The sequence below is a fragment of the Lotus japonicus genome, chromosome 2 (assembly GCF_012489685.1).
Source record: "Lotus japonicus ecotype B-129 chromosome 2, LjGifu_v1.2".
Lineage (NCBI taxonomy): Eukaryota > Viridiplantae > Streptophyta > Magnoliopsida > Fabales > Fabaceae > Lotus > Lotus japonicus.
In genome coordinates, this window is record NC_080042.1 from 22,749,109 (window position 1) to 22,774,620 (window position 25,512).

General features: G+C 39.0%; 2 protein-coding genes across 3 annotated transcripts; one reads left to right on the forward strand and one right to left on the reverse strand.

Annotated features, from left to right (window-relative positions):
- Positions 1-7,926: 7,926 nt before the first annotated feature.
- LOC130737791 (protein FAR1-RELATED SEQUENCE 5-like) lies at positions 7,927-13,031 on the forward strand. The gene is made up of 2 exons (XM_057589631.1): positions 7,927-8,191; positions 10,076-13,031. Exon 2 carries the CDS (start codon positions 10,086-10,088, stop codon positions 12,531-12,533), a length of 2,448 nt encoding a protein of 815 aa, XP_057445614.1. The 5' UTR covers positions 7,927-8,191; positions 10,076-10,085; the 3' UTR covers positions 12,534-13,031.
- Positions 13,032-13,065: 34 nt separating this feature from the next.
- On the reverse strand, positions 13,066-22,456 carry LOC130737793 (protein WVD2-like 4). Of its 2 annotated transcripts, none has more exons than XM_057589633.1 (9): positions 22,270-22,456; positions 21,138-21,704; positions 20,350-20,865; positions 20,169-20,224; positions 19,984-20,058; positions 14,019-14,094; positions 13,857-13,919; positions 13,637-13,747; positions 13,066-13,537 (listed from the first exon to the last, which is right to left on the reverse strand). In XM_057589633.1, exons 1-9 carry the CDS (start codon positions 22,336-22,338, stop codon positions 13,427-13,429), a joined length of 1,644 nt encoding a protein of 547 aa, XP_057445616.1. In that variant the 5' UTR covers positions 22,339-22,456; the 3' UTR covers positions 13,066-13,426. The 2 variants fall into 2 exon arrangements, with proteins under 2 accessions (XP_057445616.1, XP_057445615.1); XM_057589632.1 differs by having other exon boundaries at positions 20,350-20,868; positions 22,270-22,454.
- Positions 22,457-25,512: the final 3,056 nt, after the last annotated feature.

Sequence of the window (25,512 nt, forward strand, 5' to 3'; positions counted from 1 at the left end):
GGGGATGAAGAGAAACTATTCACGTTTATTACGTTATTGTGTCTACAATTGGGGACCATAACCCTATAAGTAACTGCATCAGTTACAATTCTGTTTTCAATATTTCTAATTTGGCCCCTCATCAAATTAGAATATTGCCTTATGGTATCCGCACAATACCTTTTCATAACACATATGCCCTTAGCCATAAGATCAATATTAAATAGACCACTTTAGTTTTGGCTAATTAAATAATGGCCCTAACACAATTAAAAGTTACATTTGTGACCCAAAATTCTAACAATCTCCCACTGGTCACATATGTAACTCTACACATGTGTTAGACTTTATGAGCTCAAAAAATGCCATTATATACCTTAAGCATATCCAAATAATCTCGTCCATTAGTCATGCCAGTGCATAGAACCAAAGTGATTTTCGTTATATCAATCATAACTAAACCCATCAATGATTACTAGTACTGACATAACTAAATGACATAGATTCATTATGAAATGTGCAGCATGAAAATCACAAGAAGGTGGCCTGTACTTGTCAATTTTCAACTGGTCCTACTTTACTTTAGTGAGATCATTCAATAACCTTATTGTACAAAGCATAAATAACAGAATATCAAACTTTATAATTAACCAAAAAATATCCAAATACTAGAGTATGCATGCATAATACCAAACATAGAACACAAAATTTATATATGAGTAACTCCCACTAAACTAAGCATTCCTCACACTGCAAAACACGCATGTGAGCAGTGTGCTCATGAAAGACCTTGGGCGGAAGACCTTTTGTAAGAGGATCCGCTATCATGGAGTTTGTCCCTATGTGTTCTATAGAAATCTGTCCACTTTGTACCCTTTCCTTAACAACTAGGAACTTGATGTCAATATGTTTTGACTTGGTCGAGCTCCTATTATTGTTGGAAAATAAGACGGCTGATTTGTTGTCACAGTATAACTTAAGCGGTCTTTCAATTCCTTCCACAATTCGCAGCCCAGTGACAAGATTCCTCAGCCAAATCCCATGGTTAGATGCCTCAAAACATGCTACAAATTCTGCTGCCATGGTGGATGAAGCTATGAGAGTTTGCTTGGCACTACGCCAAGAAACTGCACCACCAGCCAACATGTAGATATAGCCTGAAGTGGATCTCTTACTATCTTGGCATCCAGCAAAATCAGAGTCAGAATATCCAATGATCTCCAATTGGTCTGACCTCCTATATGTGAGCATATAATCTTTTGTTCTCTGTAAATACCTCATAACCCTTTTGGCTGCTTTCCAATGATCCATTCCTGGATTGCTCAAATATCTGCCTAACATCCCAACTATGAACGCTATATCTGGACGCGTACAAACTTGGGCATACATAAGACTCCCTACAGCTGATGCATAAGGAATCTTTTGCATTTCCTGAATTTCTAAGTTTCCTTTTGGGCATTGACTGAGACTAAATTTGTCTCCCTTAGCAACTGGAGTATCCCCTGATGTACAATTCTGCATGCCAAACCTTTTAAGTACCTTTTCGATATAGCTCTTTTGTGACAATCCCAGAATACCCCGAGATCGGTCTCGGTGTATCTGAATTCCTAATACAAAGGAAGCGTCACCAAGATCTTTCATTTCAAATTCTCTTGATAGAAATCTCTTGGTTTCGTGCAACATGCCTATATCATTAGTGGCAAGCAGTATGTCATCAACATACAGAACCAGGAAAATATATTTGCTCCCACTGAATTTGTGATACACACAATCTTCAACAACATTCACCTCAAAACCGAATGAGAGAATTATTTCATGAAATTTGTGGTACCACTGACGAGATGCCTGCTTTAGTCCATAAATGGATTTTGTCAATTTGCAAACCGTATTCTTTGGGTCTCCTGACACAAAGTTTTCTGGTTGCACCATATAGATTGTCTCATCAATGTTTCCATTGAGAAACGCTGTCTTGACATCCATTTGATGGAGTTCCAAATCATAATGTGCAACAAGAGCCATGATTGTCCTAAAAGAGTCTTTCGATGAAACCGGAGAGAAAGTCTCTTTAAAGTCAATCCCTTCCTTTTGAGTATAACCCTTAGCCACAAGACGAGCCTTATACCTCTCCACATTACCATTAGAATCCCGCTTGGTCTTAAATATCCATTTGCAACCAATGGGTTTCACACCTTCCGGTAATGGGACAAGTTCCCAAACCTTATTGTCTTGCATGGACTTATACTCTTCCTTCATTGCTTCAATCCACTTTTCAGAGTTGGAATCCTGCATGGCTTGCTGGAAGTTGATTGGATCAGCTTCCATCATACCATTATTTTCCTCATGTTCTTGGAGAAAGACTATGTAATCATCTGGAATAGCATTTCTCTTTTCTCTAGTGGATCTCCGCAAAGGTATTGGTTCTTGTAACACTTGTTCTTGAGGATCTTGAGTTTGTTCTTCATGAACCACCATATCATCTTGAGTAGGAGGAGATTCAACAACAATGTCTTGTAGAGGTTCCGTACTTGCTTCATCAGAAGCAACTGTATGAATCAGTTTTTGGAATTGTTACTGACTCTTCCTCTAAAGCAAAGTCCCTAATCTTGTTCTCCCCTCCAAACTCAATTTCCTCAAAGAACATGGCTGTTCCCGTCTCAAAAATTGTCTTTAATTTGGGATCATAAAATTTATAGCCCCTGGATCTTTCAGAATAACCAATAAAGTAGCTGCTCACTGTTCGGGATTCCAATTTCTTTTCATTTGGCCTATAAGGCCTTGCCTCAGCTGGACATCCCCATACATGAAAATGTTTCAAACTAGGCTTTCGCCCAGTCCAAAGCTCATAAGGTGTTTTGGCAGCTGCTTTAGTTGGCACTCTATTTAGAATGTAAGCTGCAGTCTTTAGTGCCTCTCCCCAGAGTGACTCTGGCAAAGTAGAATGACAAATCATACTCCTTACCATATCCTTAAGAGTCCGGTTTCGTCTTTCAGCCACACCATTCATGCTAGGTGACCCTGGCATGGTGTACTGTGGGACGATTCCGCATTCCTCTAGGTATTTGGCAAAAGGCCCTGGACGTTGTTCACCTGAACCATCATATCTACCGTAATATTCACCACCACGGTCAGATTTGATACTCTTAATTCTTTTGTTGAGTTGGTTCTCAACTTCAGCCTTAAATGATTTGAACACATCCAATGATTGAGACTTTTCATGTATAAGAAATAAGTATGCATATCTCGAATAATCATCTATGAATGATATAAAATATTGTTGACCATTCCAAGAAGGTGTTGGAAATGGTCCACAAATATCCGTATGTATCAATTCCAAGACGCCTGTAGCTCTATATGCACCAAATTTCTTTGTTTTGGTCTGTTTACCTTTAACGCATTCAACACAAACATCAAAGTTTGTGAAGTCAATGGAATCCAAAATTCCATCTGACACTAGCCGCTCAACTCTATTTTTAGAGATGTGACCTAGGCGCTTGTGCCATAATGCTCCTGAATCGTTATTATCAATTTTACGCTTAGTACCACGTGATTCCACATTCAGGGATTCACTATAGGTGGCTACAGTGCTCAGCAAATACATATTATCATATCCAATAAGTGAACCGGTTCCAACAATATTTGAATTAAAAGACAACTCGGCTTTACTGTTTCCAAATGAACATGAATAACCTGATTTGTCCAAATTAGAAACTGAAATTAAATTCCGTCTAAATGACGGTACCACAAAAGTGTCTTTCAAATCCAAATAAAATCCAGTACACAATAATAATCTAAAATGCCCTATAGCTTCCACCTCCACCGTCTTGCCATCTCCAACATAGATGTATCTTTCAACATCATTTGGCTTCCGGTAGCTTAGGCAACCCTGCATTGAAACACTGATGTTAGTAGTTGCACCAGAGTCTAACCACCAAGTGTTTCTAGGTACTGAAGCTAAATTGACCTCAGAACAGACCAAAGCAAAAAATGTACCTTTCCTTGCACGCCAAGCGTGATATTTAGTACATTTCTTTTTCATATGCCCAGACACATTGCAAAAGTAACAGGTATCATCCTCTTTCTGTTTCTTTTGTGCTGGAGCATCTGCAGCTTCATTCTTGGGCTCAACAGTTTTCTTTCTTTTGCCCTTGTCTTTAGAGGTGCTAACAAAATGAGCACTTTCTTTCCTTTCTTGCTTCAACCTTTCCTCTTCTTGCACACAAAATGAAATGAGCTCGTTAAGAGACCATTTCTCCTTTTGACAGTTATAAGATATCTTAAACTGACTGAATTGTGCAGGAAGAGAAAGCAATACTAAATGAATGAGCAAGTCATCCGACAGCTCAAGCTTTAGCGCCTTAAGTTTTGAAGCAATATTTGACATGCCCATAATGTATTCCCTTATATTTCCTTTGCCCTGATATTTCATGGAAATCAAGTTCTGAAGAAGAGTACTTGTTTCCGCCTTATCGCTTTTTGCAAAGCGCTTTTCGATTTCAGCAAGGAAATCTTTGGCACCTTTTATCTCTTCCGAGATAGTACCCCTAAAGACCTCAGGAATGCCGCGCTTAATGATCATAAGACTCATGCGATTGGAGCGATCCCACTTCTCATAATCTTTCCTCTGTTCAGAGGTACTAGATTCCGTAGGTTTCTCCACCCTTAGTGCAAGGTCAAGATCCATGCAGCCAAGAACAATTTCCATGTTCTCTTTCCAATCCTTAAAATTTGTTCCATCAAGGATCGGAACCGAATTCAGATTTGCAGATATCGAACCGATAGTAGCTGAAAATAGAACAAAAACAAATGCTATAAATATACTCACATTAAGAAAAATTGAATCATCAATACGTTCAAATAATGGCATAACCCATCTCAAGATACCTAGTGCACCATCAATATCATGTCTTTTGACAGTAATACTAATTGCTAGTGGTACTCTTGTTGTAATGATCAAACATTGATAATAAATCATGTCAAATAACAAACCCTTCTTTGGATTGATTTATCATTCACATGTAAACCCTTAAAATTATCACATGTTTATCATCACAGGTGTGTATGAAATCCGGCCAAGCATTAACTTTTCCTTTGGGGTCCATTAATACTCGCATGGATAAACATACACACTCACAAACTTTTAATATTTCTTATGAGTAATCTCCATAAAAAGAGGTCACTTTTGTGACTTTCTTATTTTAATTGACTCATTTAAAATATTAAATAATTGTATAAAAATACAAACCATAGCCAAAATTTGAACACTGGAAATTTTACTTTTCTTTAGCATAATTCATTCTTAACAAAAGAATCATGGCATGTATTTCAATCGTTCGTTTCTAAATTGCAAACAAAATTTGCAGCTTAAATCATATACTGTGTGAACATAAAAAAACAAATTGCAGAAACCGAAACTGAATAGTATGAATATATATATATGAAATTGAAATTTATAATTCACTAAAAAACCCAGTATTCATATTCATTCATAAACGAAATTGAATATTGGAACCCAATACATGGTGACAAAACTGAATATATCAAGATAAAAAATTATACTTACTTCAGTAACTAATTTCTTGCTTAATCTCAATTTCAATTTCAAACTTGATTTGTTATTCTACAATTATATATATGAATATAATCGATTGAGCGAATTTGCATTTCTCATGTCTGCAAGCAACTTGTTTAATATACTGAACACCGCAATTGAAAATTAAGCCATGTTATGCGTCTTTTTCATACTCAGTGGGGAATGACCCAATCCTTCAATAACGAAAGATGTGATGACCCATGAAAAACGTGAATCCACGATTTCTAATATATAAAAAACCGAAACCGTAACCATGAATTAATAACCAAAATTAGAACCCTAATCTCAAAAAAATTTCCCAATTTCATACATGAATCAAGTATGGGTGGCTCTGATACCACTTGTAGGTTTCTAACAAATAAGGATTTGATCCTAACCACATGCTTTCTACCCATATAGAAAACAGGAGCATAATCCTAAACCACACTTGATTAACCCATACCCGAATTCAAGATGAAACACATAAAGCGGATGCGTACCTGAATGAGCCATGGAAACCGTTGAAGGATTTGGGGTTGTGATCTTCCAATTGTAGATCACCCTTAGGTTTCCTGATGTTCTCCTCTGATGGGGATGAAGAGAAACTTTTCACGTTTATTACGTTATTGTGTCTACAATTGGGGACCATAACCCTATAAGTAACTGCATCAGTTACAATTCTGTTTTCAATATTTCTAATTTGGCCCCTCATCAAATTAGAATATTGCCTTATGGTATCCGCACAATACCTTTTCATAACACATATGCCCTTAGCCATAAGATCAATATTAAATAGACCACTTTAGTTTTGGCTAATTAAATAATGGCCCTAACACAATTAAAAGTTACATTTGTGACCCAAAATTCTAACAATAATTGCAAAAGCTTTAATCATATTATATCCAAGAAACATATAGGTTAGTAACGATTTTTACATCGGTCCACTAATATCCGTTAGATATCTCTAAAATACGTATGTTTCCTTTAAGGCAAAACAACAAATTAGCTCCCTGAAGTTTGAGTCACGTGTGACTCAGACCCTAACATTTCAAAATGTGCATTTATGTCCTTAAAATTTTTAAAGTGTGTAATATAAACTTTTTTAATTGTTTATGTTAAATTTTAACTTAATTTATCACATGACACACATAATATTTTTCTCCCCTACCCTTGTAAATTACTCATTCTGACATAAAAAATGCTTGTCTTTTTTTCCCGCACCGTGGTATATGATAATTTCTGATATTTTTTATGAAAAATGTTTGATTTAGTAAGGTGGCTTTCAATTTTTTTATAAACAAAACTAAATAAGATTAAGATTAATCAATAATGTTGTATTGACATATTTTGATAATCAGACATGTAAAAAGTAACTTATTTTCAAAAGTAATTTAATATCAAATCTTTCATTTCTAATTGCAATTATTAGATCTGTATTTCAATTAGAATTAATATTACTTTTTCAGTGTCAAAAGTATTAAAAGAATCGTGTATTCTTTTACATATCATATTAATTTAAGATGAGGACACTGAGTTATTTTGAAGAAGGGGATAAGGCGTAGTGGAGCTCATTTGTTGCGTCTATTGCCATCAGGGGTATTTTAGGGGGGGAAATGATGTGCATATCATTTGATAAACTATGTTAAATTTTTAAAAAAAAATATTAACAAAAGGGTTATTTTACACCCTTTAAAAACTTTAACGATATACATTCTCATTTTAAAATGTGAGGGTGTAACTCGCACCTGACCCAAACTTCACGGGTCTGATTTACTTTTTCTCCCGCCTTCCTTTAGGTTTTGTTTGGATTGAGGGAAGGGAATGGAGTAGAGTGGAATGGAGGGGAGGGAATGACAGATCCATTGATTGTGTTATTAAAAAGATGATGGAAGCCAATTGAAACGAATGATACCAACTCTCTGATGTTCCATTACTTTTCCTCACTTTTGTTCCTTTCCAATTTAGGTGGAATGGAATGGAAATGATGCTCATCTAATACATTGTAAAAGGCTTAAATATGTTGGAGGTCACTCTAAAATAGTAATACTTTGGTTTAGGCCCCTACAAAATATTTTTTTGGGAATACACCCCTATTTAGAAAATAATAGGGAGGGCTTGGATAAGCCCTCACCGTTACAAGAATCGTTAGTTTTCTAACAGAAAACGACATGAGGGACCTCCAACATATTTAAACCTTGTAAAAATATTATTTTTGCCCTTATTCTATGTCAATTCTCCTGTTCGCTAACACCATAAATTATGGAGTGGAAAATTTACCACTTCAAAAATTTACCACTTGATCCATTGTCTAAATAATGAAGAGGTAAATTTTTCCATTCCACTATAAATTATCCAAAAAGTAGAAATGTATTTTTATTTTTTATTCTGCTTTCCCTCATTCTATTGTGTTCATGTTCCATTTCGGTCTGCTGCATAAGGGGACCTGTACAAGTCTGGTCGGCTTGGTTGTGTCTTTTGAAACTGACGTCCGGTGTGGTATTGCCTACTGACCACTGAGCGAGCAAATTCGAGATCAACTGAAAATGAAATAGAAATTGTATTCTCCTCTTCCGAACGAAACGAAGGGAACAGCATCAAAATAAAAACCCTACTACGGTTCTTCCAATTCATCTCTCTTCCCAGGTTCCCACTTTCTCTCTCTCTCCCTCTCTTTCTTAAGCACTTCATCATAATCGCATGAACCAATACAATTCATTCCTTAATCAATTTTTTTGTAAATTTTTCATATTAGCTATTACACTAAAACACTATCTTTGAAAAATCACTGAGTTCACCCATAACCAGAAAACCATGTCTCAAAGAATAATGTGATCAATATAAACCTTCATTGATAACAATAGGTATGAAAATGTGGTTGGTTCCAATTTTTTGCAAATTCATCTAATTTAGGGTTAACTAACTGTGCAACTGGCCTCTTTTCCTTATTATGTTCTTGTTAAATTTAGCCATAGTTAAATTCTGTGTGGATCACTTCAATTTCATTGCTTGTCATTCTTTATTTACTTTTTTGAATTTTTTAACTGCAATTGGTAGCCCTAACCCTATATGATTGATTCAAGCCCTTATTTTTCACCTGGTTTTGTTCTGGCGTGACGTGTTAAATGTTCTGTGAATGAACTTTTTGAATTTTAGCGAGAGAGGACAATGCAAGTGTGTATAATATATCCCAGAGGCTGGGAAAATGTTTTCTCATTATTGTTTAAATATGTTCAGATTGAGGGAATGTAATGGAATGATATTAGGCTCTCTCGTTTGGACTTTGTAAAATAGGCTGGACAAATATAACCAACAGCCAATAGATGTTTGATAACTCACCTAGAGCATTTGGTCTTGGTGGATCGCAACTGATTTTCAAACCCTCAAGGTTATGTATTGATGATATTCTCCAGCTAATCAAGATAAGATCTTGGTAGTGGTTGGGGGCAAGAGATAAGCTTCTTTTCTTGTTCTTTTTCATGTTGAGAGTCTAATCCAGCTTGTTGTTTGATTGGTGTCATATAAGTGTTCCCGGGGCAAGCTATTCTTAGCTTAATTTCTTTTAATTTTTATTTTTTTTGGTATTGGGTACACCTTGTACTCATTTTATGTTTATCAATAAAATTTGTTGGCTTATAAAAATATGATGCCCTTACAAGATTTGCTTTAGTGCCAATGTTTCTTGGATGGTGATATCCATTAAGAGTTCAAATATTTATCGTTAGCGCACTAAATATTACCAGCAACTACTACTAAATATTTGATAACTTACCAAGATATGGGTATTTAAAAAATAAAATAGATATTGATGTACTCATTCTCAATCTGCACCACCATAAATTTGGTAGAAAATTGTTTTCATTCTGTGTATAGAAAATCACTTTCAGTTCGTTCTCTGTTTTCAATATATTTTCTCACTTTTCACATACTCAACCAAGTTGAGCTGTACAGGTTAGTGTTGTAATCTGTGACCATAGTGGTGTGCTCTTTGATATTCATCATGTTCAGATCATTCAGTGTCAAGCTATAGATGACCCTGAACTATATAAACCTATCTACATCCAGCCGGGCCAAAACCTATACCGAAATATTATTTATATCTTTTTCCTGCTAAAGAAATTTAAGCTTTTGATTCTATTCTTCTGACAAGGCCAAAGTCTTAGACTGAGGTTTATCAACATATACCTGCATATGTGCTGTAGGAATTACATGCCAAAAGTTACAAATCCTTAGGAAATTACATAAATAATACATTTTGTGTTTTTAGCAGCCCTTCTGAACAGTTAAATAATTAAAAAGAAAAAAAAATTAGTCTTGATTTCTGTTATTATCCATTTTGAAACAATTAAACCATTTCTTTCCTTGATATTCTGGAGCAGAGACAAAGTATATCATATTCTGTTTTGACTTTTGATATAGCCATTGTTTTGTTTTGGTTCATTGTTCATAATACATCTGTATTCAATGCTGATTTACTTCTGCTGCTACTGCATTTTCTCCCCCTCACTTGGTTGCCTCTTGGATATGTAGAAGAAAGGCCATGGAGGATACTGAACCGGATCATATGAAAAGGCCTCCCCAGCAAAATAATGCAGAAAATGAATGTGCAATATCACTTGTGGTGGTGACTAATGTGGGGCAGGAGAGTCACAGCTCAAAGGATTCCTCTGCTGCAGACAGTAACAAGATCATTGACACACAGATGAAGCGTGCAAGCCCAAATGTTTGTCCTGTTGACCATATTCAGATAGAAAATGATGATGAATGTCAAATCTCGAACACTTCCCCTGATGACATATTTCATATTAATGTCAGTAGTGGACAGCTGTGTCAGAACCCCAATACTACCTCTATATCAATGATCAATACTGATGTAGAAAATGAGGACCAAATAGATATGGAACCACAGATTGGCATGGTGTTTGAATCAGAAGACCATGCTTACAAGTGTTATAGCAAGTATGCTGTTCTGAATGGTTTCAGCGTAAGAAAGGATTTTGTCAACAAAAGTAGGTTAGATGGTGCAGTGATGTCCAGAAGATACACCTGCCACAGACAGGGTTATCGTCCTAACAAGAATACTACAAACCTGAGGAGAATCCAGCACGAAACCAGGACTGGTTGCTTGGCTCATATGACTATTGTTCGTCAGCCGAATGGCAAGTTTCTTGTCACACATTTTGAAAGAGAGCACAATCATGAGTTTGTATCACCGTCTGCTTCTCATATGTTACCATCACAGAGAAAATTGTATTTTGCTCAAGCTCTGGAAACGTGCTTAGTTGAGTCCCAATTGGATGGGGTACCAAAACTAGGAATGAGATTTGACGCAGAGAACCATGCGTATGAATTTTATAATACATATGCTGGACGTGTAGGTTTCAGTGTAAGAAAAGATTATGCAAATAGGAGTAAAGTTGATGGTGCAGTAGCGTCTAGAAGGTTTACTTGTTTCAGGGAAGGTTTTCGGAAGAAAGACAAACAGGATGGGAATGCAAAGAGACCTCGGAAGGATACTAGAATTGGTTGTTTAGCACAGCTGCTTATTTCTCGTCAACCTGATGATAGGTATCATGTAACTCACTTTGAAGAAAAGCATAATCATGAGCTTGTTCCTCCATGTAGAGTTCAAATGTTAAGATCACAGAAGAGATCAGCCGCAACTGAAGTCGAAAACAACATTGTAAATGGAGATGGATCCAACTTACTGCCTAATTCAACCGCTGAAATCAATTGCAGGACAGTTGAAGGTTTTGCTGACCAAGATTATGATCCCATAGGTTATGAGCATAAACTACCTTTCAAATGTACAAGAGAAATAAAAGAGGGAGAAATTGAAAAGATTAAGGACCACTTTCAAAGAAAGCAATCAAAGAACCCTTCTTCCTTTTATGCTTTCCAGCTTGATGCTGGTGATCAACTAACTAATATATTTTGGGCTGATTCAAAGATGATAGTAGACTACAGTGATTTTGGTGATGTTGTTTGTTTTGATAGAAGTTATAAATTTTACAAAGACTGCCGCCCATTTGCTCCATTCCTCGGTGTAAATAATCATAAGCAAATGATTATCTTTGGTGCTGCACTTCTGTATGATGAATCTGTGGAATCTTTAAAGTGGCTGTTTCATGTTTTCATTGAGGCAATGTCTGGAAGGAAGCCAATGACAATCTTAACAGATCAGGATGCAACAATAGCTGAAGCAATCAATTCTGTATTACCTCAAACAAATCACCGAGTTTGTGTATGGCATATCTACCAGGATGCCTTCAAGCAACTGACTCGTATGTCTGTTGAATCTGATTCTTTTGTACATGATTTGAGCAGCTGTGTGTTTAATCATGAGGAAGAAGAGGATTTTGTTAATGCATGGAATGCTCTCCTGGGCAATTATAATCTGTGGGATAATGAATGGTTGTGTGAAATATATGAAAGCAGAGAGCGATGGGCCATACCATATGGAAGACATGTTTTTCATGCTGACATAGCAAACCTGCTGAGAGAAAATCTGACTGGGAACCTGAAAAAGCACTTAAGGAATGACTCAGATGTTCTTTCATTTCTCAAGCATCTTGGGAAGATGGTTACTGATTGGCACTACAAGGAATTAGAAGCCAATTATGACATGAGCCAGCGTATGCCAGCCCTGATGGGGGATGTTGTTACATTAAAGCACGCAAGAGACCCGTATACGCCAGAGATATTTGAGTTATTCCAGAAGGAATATGAAGCAAGTTTAAATCTAGTGGTAAAGCATTGCACTGAGAGTGGATCCCTGTATATTTATAAAGTTAGTATATATGAACAAGCGCGAGAGTACACTGTTACTTTTGATTCTTTTAATGAGAAAATCAGTTGCAGCTGTATGAAATTTGAGTATTTGGGAGTCTTATGCTGCCATGCTTTAAAAGTTCTTGATTATCGGAACATAATGATAGTCCCATCCCAGTACATCTTAAAGAGATGGACAAAAGATGCTAGAATTTGAACTCTTTAGTGTTTGGAGGCAAATTTTGAACGCTTCTCATCTGCACTTCTAATTAAACAAGAACCATGGCTGTCAGTTTTGTAAGGTGGCATTTCATTTGCTAAAAATCTTCAAGGTAGAAAGGCAGCCTACATGTATGAATCTTATGTGAATATATTTGTACATCATATTCCTGAAAGTTTAGCTGTATTTGCATCTTACTCTGTTTCTTTTGTGGAAAAGATTGGCGTTTGCAGTAAATCTTTTCTTTGGTTATTAAGAGCCAATTTGTCTGGATCTCATGATTACAGGCCAATATGGTATTAGTGTATGTTTGGAAACTCGTTCGAAAACTGCTGTGAAAACAAAATCATGGTGGACATAAGCAATTTCTCTTAGCTTTTGTTTCTGCCACCATGAGTTTTTGTTTCACCCTGGCTTTTTAACGAATTTTCGAACATGCACTTACCTATTTCTAGGTGCTACTCGGAAAGTTTTTCCTGCAACTTAAACATACGTCTCATTTAAAATAGAAATTAGCTCAACTAACATATTACATAAACTGGGAGTGACATTTGAATGTATTGGAAAATAATAAGGTGGATGATGAGGATGGAAATAGAAAAGGGTTAGAAGGCTGCTAATGTTGCTATGTACCCGGAATACAATAAACAATCTTTAGTTCCTAATTAATGTGGTTACAGCCTCATTTTTGTGAAGCTACATTTACAAGTTTACCATGATCACACACTTCATTCGTTCAACATGGTCATTATCTGTAATTTCTGTCATTCTGATTTCCATGCTGAATATTTGGTGATGTATTCTCATGAGTTGGAATACTCATCATGGAGTTTGATATTAGTGGATGATGAGTCAAGGCGCGACCACTCTTTCCCTGGAAATTCTTGGTGTTATTGTTTTTCAGTGAAGGTCTGTTTGGAGGTAAAGAAGTTTTTTCCTTCTGCCATACAAGGAATGGGTTTTCTTCCTTCTTTAGGTGATTCAGAATGTGGCCATGGGTTCTGCAAGACAACAGTTAAACTTTTATCAGTTATTGACTATTATGATTGTGCAAATAGGTTAGCAAATCACTATAATTGTGAAGAATTTGAGAATTAGACCTTTCTTGTCTCATTTATTGATGCTGGCCTTTCCTTGTAAAAATCAGGTAGTGGCCTGGCTTTAAAGCAAAAGCTTTGGCTTAGTTTTCTAATCTCTGTCCCTGCTTTTTCCTGCAAATTACAGGATTGAATGTTATTGATTAAATTGAGTTCCTGAGGAACAAAGTAAGATACTTCTCACAACATTTTACACTTGGTATTGATTTTCCTAGTCACTCACCTTGAGTTTCGTATGCAACTGCACCTTTTGTGGTTCATTAGCATTGAACTTTTCTTCAAGTTTCTAAAGTTGAGAAGACCCGTAGACAAAAAAACAACAAGCAATTTAGTAACCCATATTAAGTAAACCTATAGAAGAGAATATAAGGGATTTTGGTTTTGCCTTCTTTCTTCTTGCAGCCCTTTCTTCTGTCTTCAAGTTGAAAGGAGATGTTATAACCGGGGATCTCATTTTGTTCCTACATGCAAATAAAACATTGGAAATACTCGTCTGAAAACACAATGTCGTAAAAAAAATAAAAAATAAAAACCTTCAAGATCAATGGACCATATATAAATAAAACAGAAGGTGTATATGTATATGTATCCGCAAGGGGTTGTTCGAGTGGAGCATAACTAGGTGATAGGACCGTTGGTAGAGAGTGGGCCAAAACACAAGAGAGCAGGCCCAAAGTGTGGAGGGTTTATGTTAGGAAAAATAAGAAAGGGAAAGAAGCTTCAGGAATATGAGCTGGAGGTGAGAGAGTGAGGTTGGAGAGTTAGTTACGTGAAATGCGGAGGGGGAGGAATGTGTGAGTTACGTGAAATGCGGAGGGGGAGGAATGTGTGAGGTGTAGAGATTCCCTTTATAGGTTCATTGTTAGCAAAGGGAAGGGGTATGAAGAGTATTGTTAAGAAAATATCTGGATAGAGAGGTTTCTTCTCTATAGGAGTGTTTACTCTGGGACTTTAGCTTCTGCTATTGTATTTGTTCTGATTCAATCAATATTAAATCCTTTTTCCTCATTTTGCTTACTGTTTCTCTTTACTGTGACTTTGGTTTCCATCAAATTGGTCCGACCTGCCGGATAATCACGAGACTGATACCAGTGCTGGAAATCTGATTGATGCCACCGCAGAAAACAGCAAAGAAAATGGATGCAAAGGTTGCAGCGCTTGAAGACGAAGTAGCTCATCTTCGTACTACCCTTGTCCTGATGCAGGAGAAAGCTGACAACAATCAAGCGCAGTTGCTTGAACTCCTGGCCCAGAATGTGGGCAAACCAACGCCAGAGAAGGAAGACTCTGGGAGTATCCGCGATAACCCCAACCCTGTTAGATCGGAGAAGGAGAACGGAGGACCTTCTTATGTATCTGGTTGGACTAAGCTTGATGGAGGACTCTTGGATGAATTTAGAAAATCGGCTAAGAAAGTCGAGCTTCCTTTGTTCAATGGAGAGGACCCTGCAGGATGGATTGCTCGAGCTGAGGTATACTTCCATGTCATGGGAACGAGTCCAGAGGTCAAGGTAAATCTGGCTCACCTGTGTATGGAGGGATCCACAATCCATTACTTCAACTCCTTGCTGCACTTGGACCCAGGTTTAACTTGGGAAAAACTCACCAATGAACTGCTTGAACGCTATGGAACGGCTAATCGAGGAGATGTCTTTGAGCAACTTTCCGATCTTCAACAGAGAGGTACCATTGACGAGTATGTTCAGGAATTCGAGCGGTTGCTATCACAAGCACCGAATCTCCCAGATGAACAGTATTTCGGATACTTCATCCATGGCCTCCGTGAAGACATTCGCGCACGGGTCAGAAGCATGCGAGCCCTGACTTCTCTCCCTCGATCCAGATTGATTCCCTTGGCCAAAGCAATAGAGACGGAGCTCCATGGGCCGGTTCGCTCATCAATCGGGTCAAAAGGAGGAGGGATGCGATCGGGTTATGGGCCGGGTTCTTTTACCCGAGCAGCCCACCAAGTTTCAAGTGGGACAGGTCCACCGGGTCGGGATTCACCTCCGGGTTGGATCATGGTGAAGAACGATAAGGGAGATCGAAGAGAGGAGAAGGGGAACCCTCGACCCCAACCGCGCGACAAGGGTGTTCGCCACCTACCATACCAAGAGCTGTTGGATCGCCGGCAGAAGGGTCTTTGTTTTAAGTGTGGGGGAAAGTACCACCCTCTCCATCAATGCCCAGACAAACAAATCCGAATCATGCTGCTGGAAGAAGGGGATGACGTTGGGGAAGCAGGGGAGCTATCAGCTGAAACGGAGGATGAAGACGATGCTGCAGTCGACGGCGCGTGCAGCATCATGCGGCTGAGCTCCGAGCCCATACAGGGACAAACAATGAAACTGCAGGGCTCAATTCTGGGAGTCCCGATTTTGATCCTCGTGGACAGCGGAGCCACACACAATTTCATATCCAAGCGTGTGGTCGAGACTATGGGATGGGCAACCCAAGCTACTCCGACGATGCGCATCCTTCTAGGAGATGGAAGTAAGACTACTGCAAGTGGTAAGTGTGAGCAGGTTAGTTTGGAAATTGCTAATTACAAAACCACAGTGGAAGCCATACTCTTCGACCTTGATGGAATCGACCTGGTACTGGGAATAGCATGGTTGGTAACTCTGGGAGATATGCTCATTAATTGGGGAAAGCAGACTGTACGCTTCCAACAGGAAGGGCGTTGGTTCCATTTTCAGGGACAGGGAGGCTCTCGAGATGATCACGGGGCATTGCAAAGCTTTCTGCACCAGGATATCAGAACTCCTGAAGGGTATTTTCTGTCTAGTGTCTTGGAGTCCCAAATTTCCAAATCACAAAACAGGAATGTAGAGCAATTGACTGAGAAGCAGAGCCAACAATTAACCTCCCTATTGGAGAAATTTGTGGACGTTTTCACGGCTCCAAGAGGGCTTCCACCCAAGAGGCAGCGAGAGCATCAAATCAATTTAGTAGCAGGGCATGGTCCAGTCAACGTGAGACCATACCGTTATTCCCATCATCACAAAGATGAAATTGAGAAGCAGGTGCAAGAGCTGTTACAGCAGGGAATCATAAGACATAGCCAGAGTGCTTTTTCGAGTCCAGTAATCTTGGTTAAAAAAAAAGATGGGTCCTGGAGTACCGTGAATTAAACAAAGCCACTATCCCTGATAAGTTTCCCATTCCGGTGATCGATGAGCTTCTTGATGAGTTATATGGGGCTCGGTTTTTCTCCAAATTGGACTTGAAATCCGGGTACCACCAAGTTCTGGTAAGAGAAGAAGACGTGCCCAAGACTGCGTTTCGTACCCACGAAGGCCATTACGAGTACTTGGTAATGCCTTTTGGGTTAATGAACGCGCCTTCAACCTTTCAAGCATTGATGAATGAGGTTTTTCGTGACTTGTTGCGTCGGAATGTACTAGTGTTCTTCGACGACATATTAGTGTACAGTTCTGACTGGGAAACACACTTACAGCAGCTCACAATGGTGTTTGACAGACTGAGAAAACAGGGGCTGGTAGCAAACCGAAAGAAATGCTCATTTGCACAACAGTCAGTTGAGTATTTGGGGCATGTAGTCTCATTCCAGGGGGTTTCCATGGATCCGAGCAAAATACAAAGTGTCATCAATTGGCCTACTCCCAAGAATGTGAAGGGAGTAAGAGGATTTTTGGAACTAACGGGTTACTACCGTAAGTTTGTCCAGAATTATGGGAAGATTGCTCGCCCGTTAACAGACCTCACCAAGAAGGAAGGTTTCAAGTGGAATGCGAAGGCACAGGAAGCATTTGATATGTTAAAAACCTGTATGACCACTGATCTCGTGTTGGCTCTACCCGATTTCTCTCAACCGTTCGTGATTGAGAGCGATGCTTCAGGGAATGGGATTGGAGCGATTTTACTGCATAATGGAAGGCCAATAGCATACTTTAGCAAAGCCCTCAGTGAGCGTAATTTGACCAAGTCGGCATACGAGAAAGAGCTTATGGCCATTGTGTTGGCAATCCAGCATTGGCGTCCCTACTTGCTGGGTAGGCAATTCACCGTACGTACTGACCAGAAGAGCCTTCGACAATTGCTCCACCAGCGTATTACCACTGTAGATCAGCAAAACTGGGCCGCTAAGCTGTTGGGATATCAGTTTGATATAGTTTATAAACCTGGCCCAACAAACAAAGGAGCTGACGCTTTGTCCCGCATGTTTGAAGAAGGAGAGTTCAGTTCTATAATCTCTTATCCAAGCTGGTTAGAAGGTGAACAAATTGTCCAAGAAGCGCATCAAGACGCTAAATTAGCTTCCATCATCTCTGCTTTGAAAGAGGACCCAATGAACAAGCCCGGTTTTAATTATTCTCAAGGGGTGCTGTACTACTCTAATCGACTGGTAATTTCTGCAAATTCTAAGTGGATTCCCAAGTTGCTCCAAGAATTCCACACCACTCCACAAGGGGGCCACTCCGGTTTCTACCGTACCTATCGTCGACTGGCAGCTAATGTCTACTGGATTGGCATGAAGAACTCAGTACAGCAGTTTGTGAAGGGGTGTGATGTGTGTCAACGTCAGAAATATGTGGCCACTTCTCCAGGGGGTTTACTCCAGCCTCTACCCATTCCTGACAGAATCTGGGAAGAGCTTTCTATGGACTTTATCACGGGTTTGCCTAAGATAAGAGGTACGGATACAATTTTCGTCGTTGTTGATCGTTTATCTAAGTATGCCCATTTCCTTCCAGTCAAACGTCCCTACACAGCAAAAGGAATAGCAGAAACTTTTGCTAAGGAGATAGTGCGGCTTCATGGTGTTCCCGTGTCTATTGTGAGTGACCGTGATCCTGTGTTCGTGAGTACTTTCTGGACTGAATTATTCAAGCTACAGGGCACACGTTTGGCTATGAGCACCGCCTACCATCCTGAGACGGATGGCCAAACGGAGGTCATCAATCGTTGTCTGGAAACTTACTTGAGATGTTTTATCGCGGATCAACCCCGGACATGGCTTCAATGGCTGCCTTGGGCAGAATATTGGTACAATACAACGTACCATGTCTCAACTGGGGTCACCCCTTTTGAAGTAGTGTATGGCAGAGCGCCACCCACTCTGTTACGTTTCACAATTGGAGAAACTAAGGTGGAGGCTGTAGCCCGTGAATTGCAGGATCGTGATGAGGCTTTGCGCCAACTGAAAGCCCATCTTTTGCGCGCTCAGGGCAAGATGAAATCCCAGGCTGATAAGAAACGCAAGGAAATTTCCTTTGCGTTGGGTGAATGGGTCTTTGTGAAATTACGACCCTACAAACAACAATCTGTGGCTCAAAGGATTAATCCTAAGCTAGCTCCTCGTTATTTTGGTCCTTTCGAGGTCGTTGCACGCATTGGTGCTGTCGCATACAAACTCCGTTTGCCTGCAAATTCGCGAGTCCACCTTGTCTTCCATGTCTCTCTTTTGAAACGGGCAATTGGGGAATATCAAGCTGAGAAAGATCTGCCAGAAGGTTTGGCTGGAGAGAGTCCTATTACCATTGAACCCAGCTCAATTTTGGCTGTTCGCACTGTACAGCAGCAGGGGGGGACAATCACTCAGTACTTGATTCAGTGGCAAGGAAAACCTGCTGAAGAAGCTACATGGGAAGATGAGTTTACTCTTTCAAATCAGTTTCCCGCTTTCAAGGTCCTCAAGGTTGTTCCTCAAGATGGTGGGAGTGATAGGACCGTTGGTAGAGAGTGGGCCAAAACACAAGAGAGCAGGCCCAAAGTGTGGAGGGTTTATGTTAGGAAAAATAAGAAAGGGAAAGAAGCTTCAGGAATATGAGCTGGAGGTGAGAGAGTGAGGTTGGAGAGTTAGTTACGTGAAATGCGGAGGGGGAGGAATGTGTGAGTTACGTGAAATGCGGAGGGGGAGGAATGTGTGAGGTGTAGAGATTCCCTTTATAGGTTCATTGTTAGCAAAGGGAAGGGGTATGAAGAGTATTGTTAAGAAAATATCTGGATAGAGAGGTTTCTTCTCTATAGGAGTGTTTACTCTGGGACTTTAGCTTCTGCTATTGTATTTGTTCTGATTCAATCAATATTAAATCTTTTTTCCTCATTTTGCTTACTGTTTCTCTTTACTGTGACTTTGGTTTCCATCACTAGGTCTCGTACTCACAATTGCAGGTTCTAGCCTGACAATTTTCACTGTCTTGGACTAGCCCCATCCCCTCACCGGCTCACCCTAATTTTTTATCTTACAGTGAAGGCTTTTATTAGTACTAAAATGAACACCTAGACTTATGGTATCATATCACCATGCATTTCAAGAGTAGGAAAAAATAAGACAAATTGTTCCATTATTTTATACTCAGGTAATCTAAGTGGAAATAACTTACTCTCCATAAAGCAAGCGCCACTTAGGGCCAGATGTACGGTTGCCTGCGGTTGATGGATCAATAGGTGTTTTGTTCCTATGATTATTCAAAATTTACAAGCACAATATCAGGATGAGAACTGGGACAGAAAAAGTGAAAGCCAACAGTTTCACATTACAGTTAACAATTTTGAAGAAATCATGTACCTTTTCTTTTCAGTTAGTGGAGTCAATGAAGAATGCTTTTGCATCTCCTTGGAAACCTGTAATTTGAAAATACTTCAGTTCAGCATCCTTGACAGCAATTGCAACTTGGATGACTAAGTCAAAATTGAAGTTGAAGGCTTGTTAAAAATTGAAAAGTTACAGCAAAAAACTTGAATACTACCATAGTTGGGGTTCTTAGAGGAGTCATCAAGCTATCATTTGAAGCCTTGGAAGAGCCAGCACCAGCTCTTGTACTTTCAAATTTCCTCATAACTGATGCTGTCAATCTGTTTAGTTCTCTAATGGGTGTAAAATTAGCTGACATTTGAAGCGACTTAGGAGTTGATCTCTTTTTATCTGTAGTGTTTAATGCAGCAGGGATACGGCTCAATGGCGTAGTGTGATCCATATAGTCGACCTCAGTTAGTGGGATTCGACTTTTGTTGTTGTTGCTGCTTAATGTGGGAAGCTTGTTGCTCATTGGGGTAGCAATATTATCTCTTTTGGACGAAATAGGAGCAATGGGTTTAACAGGTGTGGAGATGAACTTGGTGGTTCCATTAGGAGCAGTGGATTTAACAGGTGTTGAAGTGAACCTGGAAGTTGCATTAGCTTTTAATAACTCAGAGAGAGAAACTGGTGGTTTCTTCTTGCCAGTCCATGCCAAAACTTCCTGATCAGATTTGGGGTCAAGGACCTGCTGCAATAACAACTATGTCAGTGCTATGACTTCAAAACACCAAAACTAAAAAAATTGGAAAATGATATGTAGTCATTGTTGTATAGTGCAGACAAGAACAGACACCTCCGTGGGAAATGAAGAGAAGAGAAAAAAACAATAGATGGGATAAGAAGAGCGATAAAGTGAAAAATGAGGTGTATGTTGGATGTTTGATCTTGGATCTGCTTGTATGCACAAATATCATCACTCAACAAAAATGTTCCTCCAGATAAATTAACAGAACAAACCTTCACTGTTGGTGTCATAATCAGAGGTGTGACACTAAGCTTTTCACTCTGCTCTTTATGGGCATCAACTTCATCAAGCTGATTTTTCAATTCAACCTTTATTGAATTTCCTGCAACAACTGCTTGTTCCATATCTGGTTCAGCTTCCTCTACCATGTTACTTTCAGATATGATACTTGCCTCTGCATTTGAATCTGAATCATGGCCAATAGCTCTGACAATGGGAGGATCTGACTCAGAGATCAAACTCAAAACTTTTGCATCTTGTTCTCCCTTGACAACCCCTTCATCATCAATCACTGAAGCATCTTCTTGTTCTGTGGCATTGTTTTGTGCTTCAGCATTGTTTGCTTGTTCAAGCATAGCAGCTGCTTTCTGAGCTGCAAGTTTCTTGTAGTGAGCTTCAAAGAATGCTTTTTTCTGTGCAACTGAACCAGGTCTTGAATACCTCTCTGCCTCTTCAACGTAGCGGTTGTGGGAGAAACTAGACCACTTCTCCCATGCCAGTGATTCTGACATGAACCTCCCAAACGAGATTGACTGCCCAAGTGCATGGATTGAGTTATTCTGAAACACACAAGTTTCTCAGTTTTTTCAAGGTGAACCTTGACACAACATAGAAAAACAAAAAAGGTCTTTTTTTTCCTCAATTATACCCAACAATTGGCCCAAAACAAAGCTTGAAACCATTTTTGGAAACTCATCCAAAAATCACATTGAAGGCAAAATCGTGTTGGACAGAAGCAACTTATCTTAGGTTTTTGCTTCTATCTACCATGATTTTTGAATGAGCTTCTAAACATCCACATAATGTACGATGTTTTGGCATCCCAATTCACAACTCACCAAAGATAAACAACCAGTTATATGCAAGTTTCCAAGTTCATGAAAAAATTGGTTATAAGGGGACACCAGGTAAAAAAAAATCCAGTCAATTCTTGAGGTGAATGCAGAGACAAACACCAGCTGAAAATGCAGATTTCTACTTTTACTCTCATTTTTTCATAAACTACATGCATAACCAAGCAAAAAAGGAAGAACAGAGAAGCATAAAAACAAGATAGAAATTATTATTTCAAGGGATTTAAGAATCAAATTATTGATAGAAGAAGTGACTGCTAGTTGAACTGACCTCGTTGGCTTCATTGGTAATGCCGGAAGCATAGCAGAATGGTTGCATGAGACAAGCTGAGTCTCCCATGTTTCACTACAACGTGGTTGAAACCTCAAAAGATCCAAACTTCACTTGAGCTATGACTCTATGTGAGTGGTCTTATTATTTTATTTTATTCCATGTGGCCGTTTCTTTGTGTACATTCGAATTTGAAATTCAAAATCTAAAGCCACATGGTTTGGCTGTGTGCATGATGTGGAAAAAAATAACAGGCAACCTTTTCAGATGAAGAAAATATAAAAAGTGAAGTGGGGTGCAATACTTTTTTAGTTTCCAGAGTGGGTCCGTGGAGGAGCCTCAATACCCTAGTTGGTTTGGGCCCACATTGTGTAAAGGGTGAGAAAATCTCCAACGTTCGGTTGAAAAAGGAATGAAACTCCAACGTTCTATTTTTAATTTCTATGCTCGACGGTGTAAAGTTTTTTTTACACCGTTAACCAATCAGATTTTAAGGATGTGGGAAAAAATCTCTTTTTATTTAATTTCATTAATTGACGTGGCACATTCTTGAAATCTGAATGGTTGACGGTGTAAAAAAACTTTACACCGTCGGTACATCATCATTTTTCTTTATTAAATATGATATTCGATTTTGACAAAAAAAATAAAAAAGTAATCGTGAAATTAGTCTATATGTATTGACATTCGATTTTAATCGATTGTCCGAAAATAGTTTGGTTATTATCCCCACGACCTAGATGTTTGGTTTCGGTCCTTGTCGGATGGCGAAGCTCCGGCCATGATACTAAGTGACATGTCAGAACTTATTTTAATTAATTTTAAGTTCCACTTATATAATTAAAATATACTAATTTAAAATTAAAATTACAAAAATACCTTAATTACTAAATTTAATCATTTATAATCTTCATCACACAGTTCAGTTGGTGATTTGATGTGAGGTAGTCCAGTCACTAATCCATCCTTGCTCATATGTTCTAGACTTCTGAAGTTGAGTTGACCAAATCTATGATGCCACTTCCATGTTTCATTAGTCACTGCCACCAAGCATTTATGATCTTCAATGTGAAGAGGAACTTTGAAAGTCTTGTTATGTGGAGCTTTTTGATATTCCTATGACAGGGAGGAAATTTACGTGGTTTAGACCGAATGGTACCTCAATGAGTAGGTTGGATCGTTGATTGGTTTCCCTTGATTGGCTTGAAGTGTGGCCAAATAGCATTCAGCAGGTTCTGGATCGTGACCTATCCGACCATTGCCCAATTGTTCTAAAGCAGTTGAACCAAGAATGGGGTCCCAAACCTTTCAAAGTACTGAACTGTTGGCAAAAGGATCCCCAGTTTGGTAAGTTTGTGGCGGATAACTGGAGGGGTTTGGAGGTGCAAGGCAGAAGAATATTTGTGTTTAAGGAGAAACTAAAAATGATGAAAAGCAAACTGAAACAGTGGAATGTGGAGATATTTGGGGATTTGAATGCTAAAAAGAAGGAGATTGTTGAGAAAATGAACAATTTAGACTTAAAGGCTGAGGAAGATGCGTTATCAGAGGCGGAAAGGGTGGAGAGGAAGGTGCTTACTGGAGAATTTTGGCGTGTTTGCAGCTTAAATGAGTCGCTCTTGTGTCAAAAAGCGCGGCTTCAGTGGCTTAAGGAAGGAGATGATAATACCTGATTTTTCCATGGTACTGTTAAATGGAGGATGCGATTAAACCCTGTTAATGGAATTCTTTTAAATGACGCTTGGGTGGAGGATCCGTGTACAGTAAAGGATGGAATCAAGTCCTTCTTTGAGCAGAAATTCAAGGAGAGCAATATGGACATCCCAAATTTGGATGGTATTACCTTTAATCAATGGCTTAATTGCAACTTTAGTCCCTGACGTTCACCAAACCCACGATTTTAGTCCCCCACCAAATTTAATTACAAGAATGGTCCCTCACGTTTACACCCGTTTGCAACGTTAGTCTTTCCGTCAAAATATTAACGGAGGATGCTTATGTGGTAAGTCTTTGGATACGTGGCACTGCCATTGGGAGAGAGAGACATGCCTCTTCATCTCAGAAAAAAAAAAAAAACCTCAAACCTATAAATATGATGCTTCTTCATCTCCTTCCTTTCCTTCTTCATCATCTTCATCTTCTTCAACAAACTTCATCATCATCTTCATCTTCCATAAAAAAGCCAGCAAATCTCAACCGTAAATCTCAAAGAAACCCAGAAACCTAGCAAACCCAACCCACCCCATCTTCATCAATCTGTTGTAATCAATTTCTGAGTTTGTGAAAAGCAATTTCAATGACCAAGCACCTTGAATTCTTTCTCATCCCTCTCTCTGCTGGAAAGCTGGGCTAAAAGGTCTCATTCTTCCACTTCTCTAACTTGACACAACTCAGATCGAAGAAACATATCCACCCACCCTCCCCCGACCCGCGTCGCCCCCACCCACCCCATGGAAGAAATCCACCGCCGTCGTAAACTCAACCCAGATCGAAACCCACCCGCACCCCTTCCATCCAAACCCACTGCCAAAGAAACCCATAAATCAAACAAAAAAACACCCATAATCAGAGAAGAGGAAGAGCTTCAAAGAGATGCAAGCAGATCTGAGGTATGGACGGATTGAAACCCAGTTGAAATCGAAACCCATTTCCTGCAATCGAAACCCATTTGAAATTAAAAACAAATCTGGCACGGATTGATTAATGTAATGGAAAAATCAAATAGGATGAAGCCAAAGACCAAGAAGCATGTTGTCTACATGGTTGGTATTCACAAATCGATCAAGAAGCACTATCTGGAGTTGCCTTCAAATTCATTTCATATTTTAAGCATCATAATCAATTTGGCTTCAAGTCTACTCCACTTGTAAATGTTTTAATCTTGATTAATTGCACTATTTGTTTCTTTGTGTTGACTTTTTTATTTTTAGATTTTTTGTTGAAGAAGATGAAGATGTTGAAGAAGGAGCATCATCTTTCTGGGTTTGAGGTTTTTTTTTTTTTTTTGAGATGAAGAGGCATGTGCATCTCTCTCTCCTAGTGGCAGTGCCACGTATCCAAAAACTTGCCACATAAGCACCCTTCGCTAATATTTGGACGGAAAGACTAACGTTGCAAATGGGTGTAAACGTGAGGGACCATTCTTGTAATTAAATTTGGTGGGGGACTAAAATCGTGGGTTTGGTGAACGTCAGGGACTAAAGTTGCAATTAAGCCTTAATCAATTAGGTGATGTGGATAATG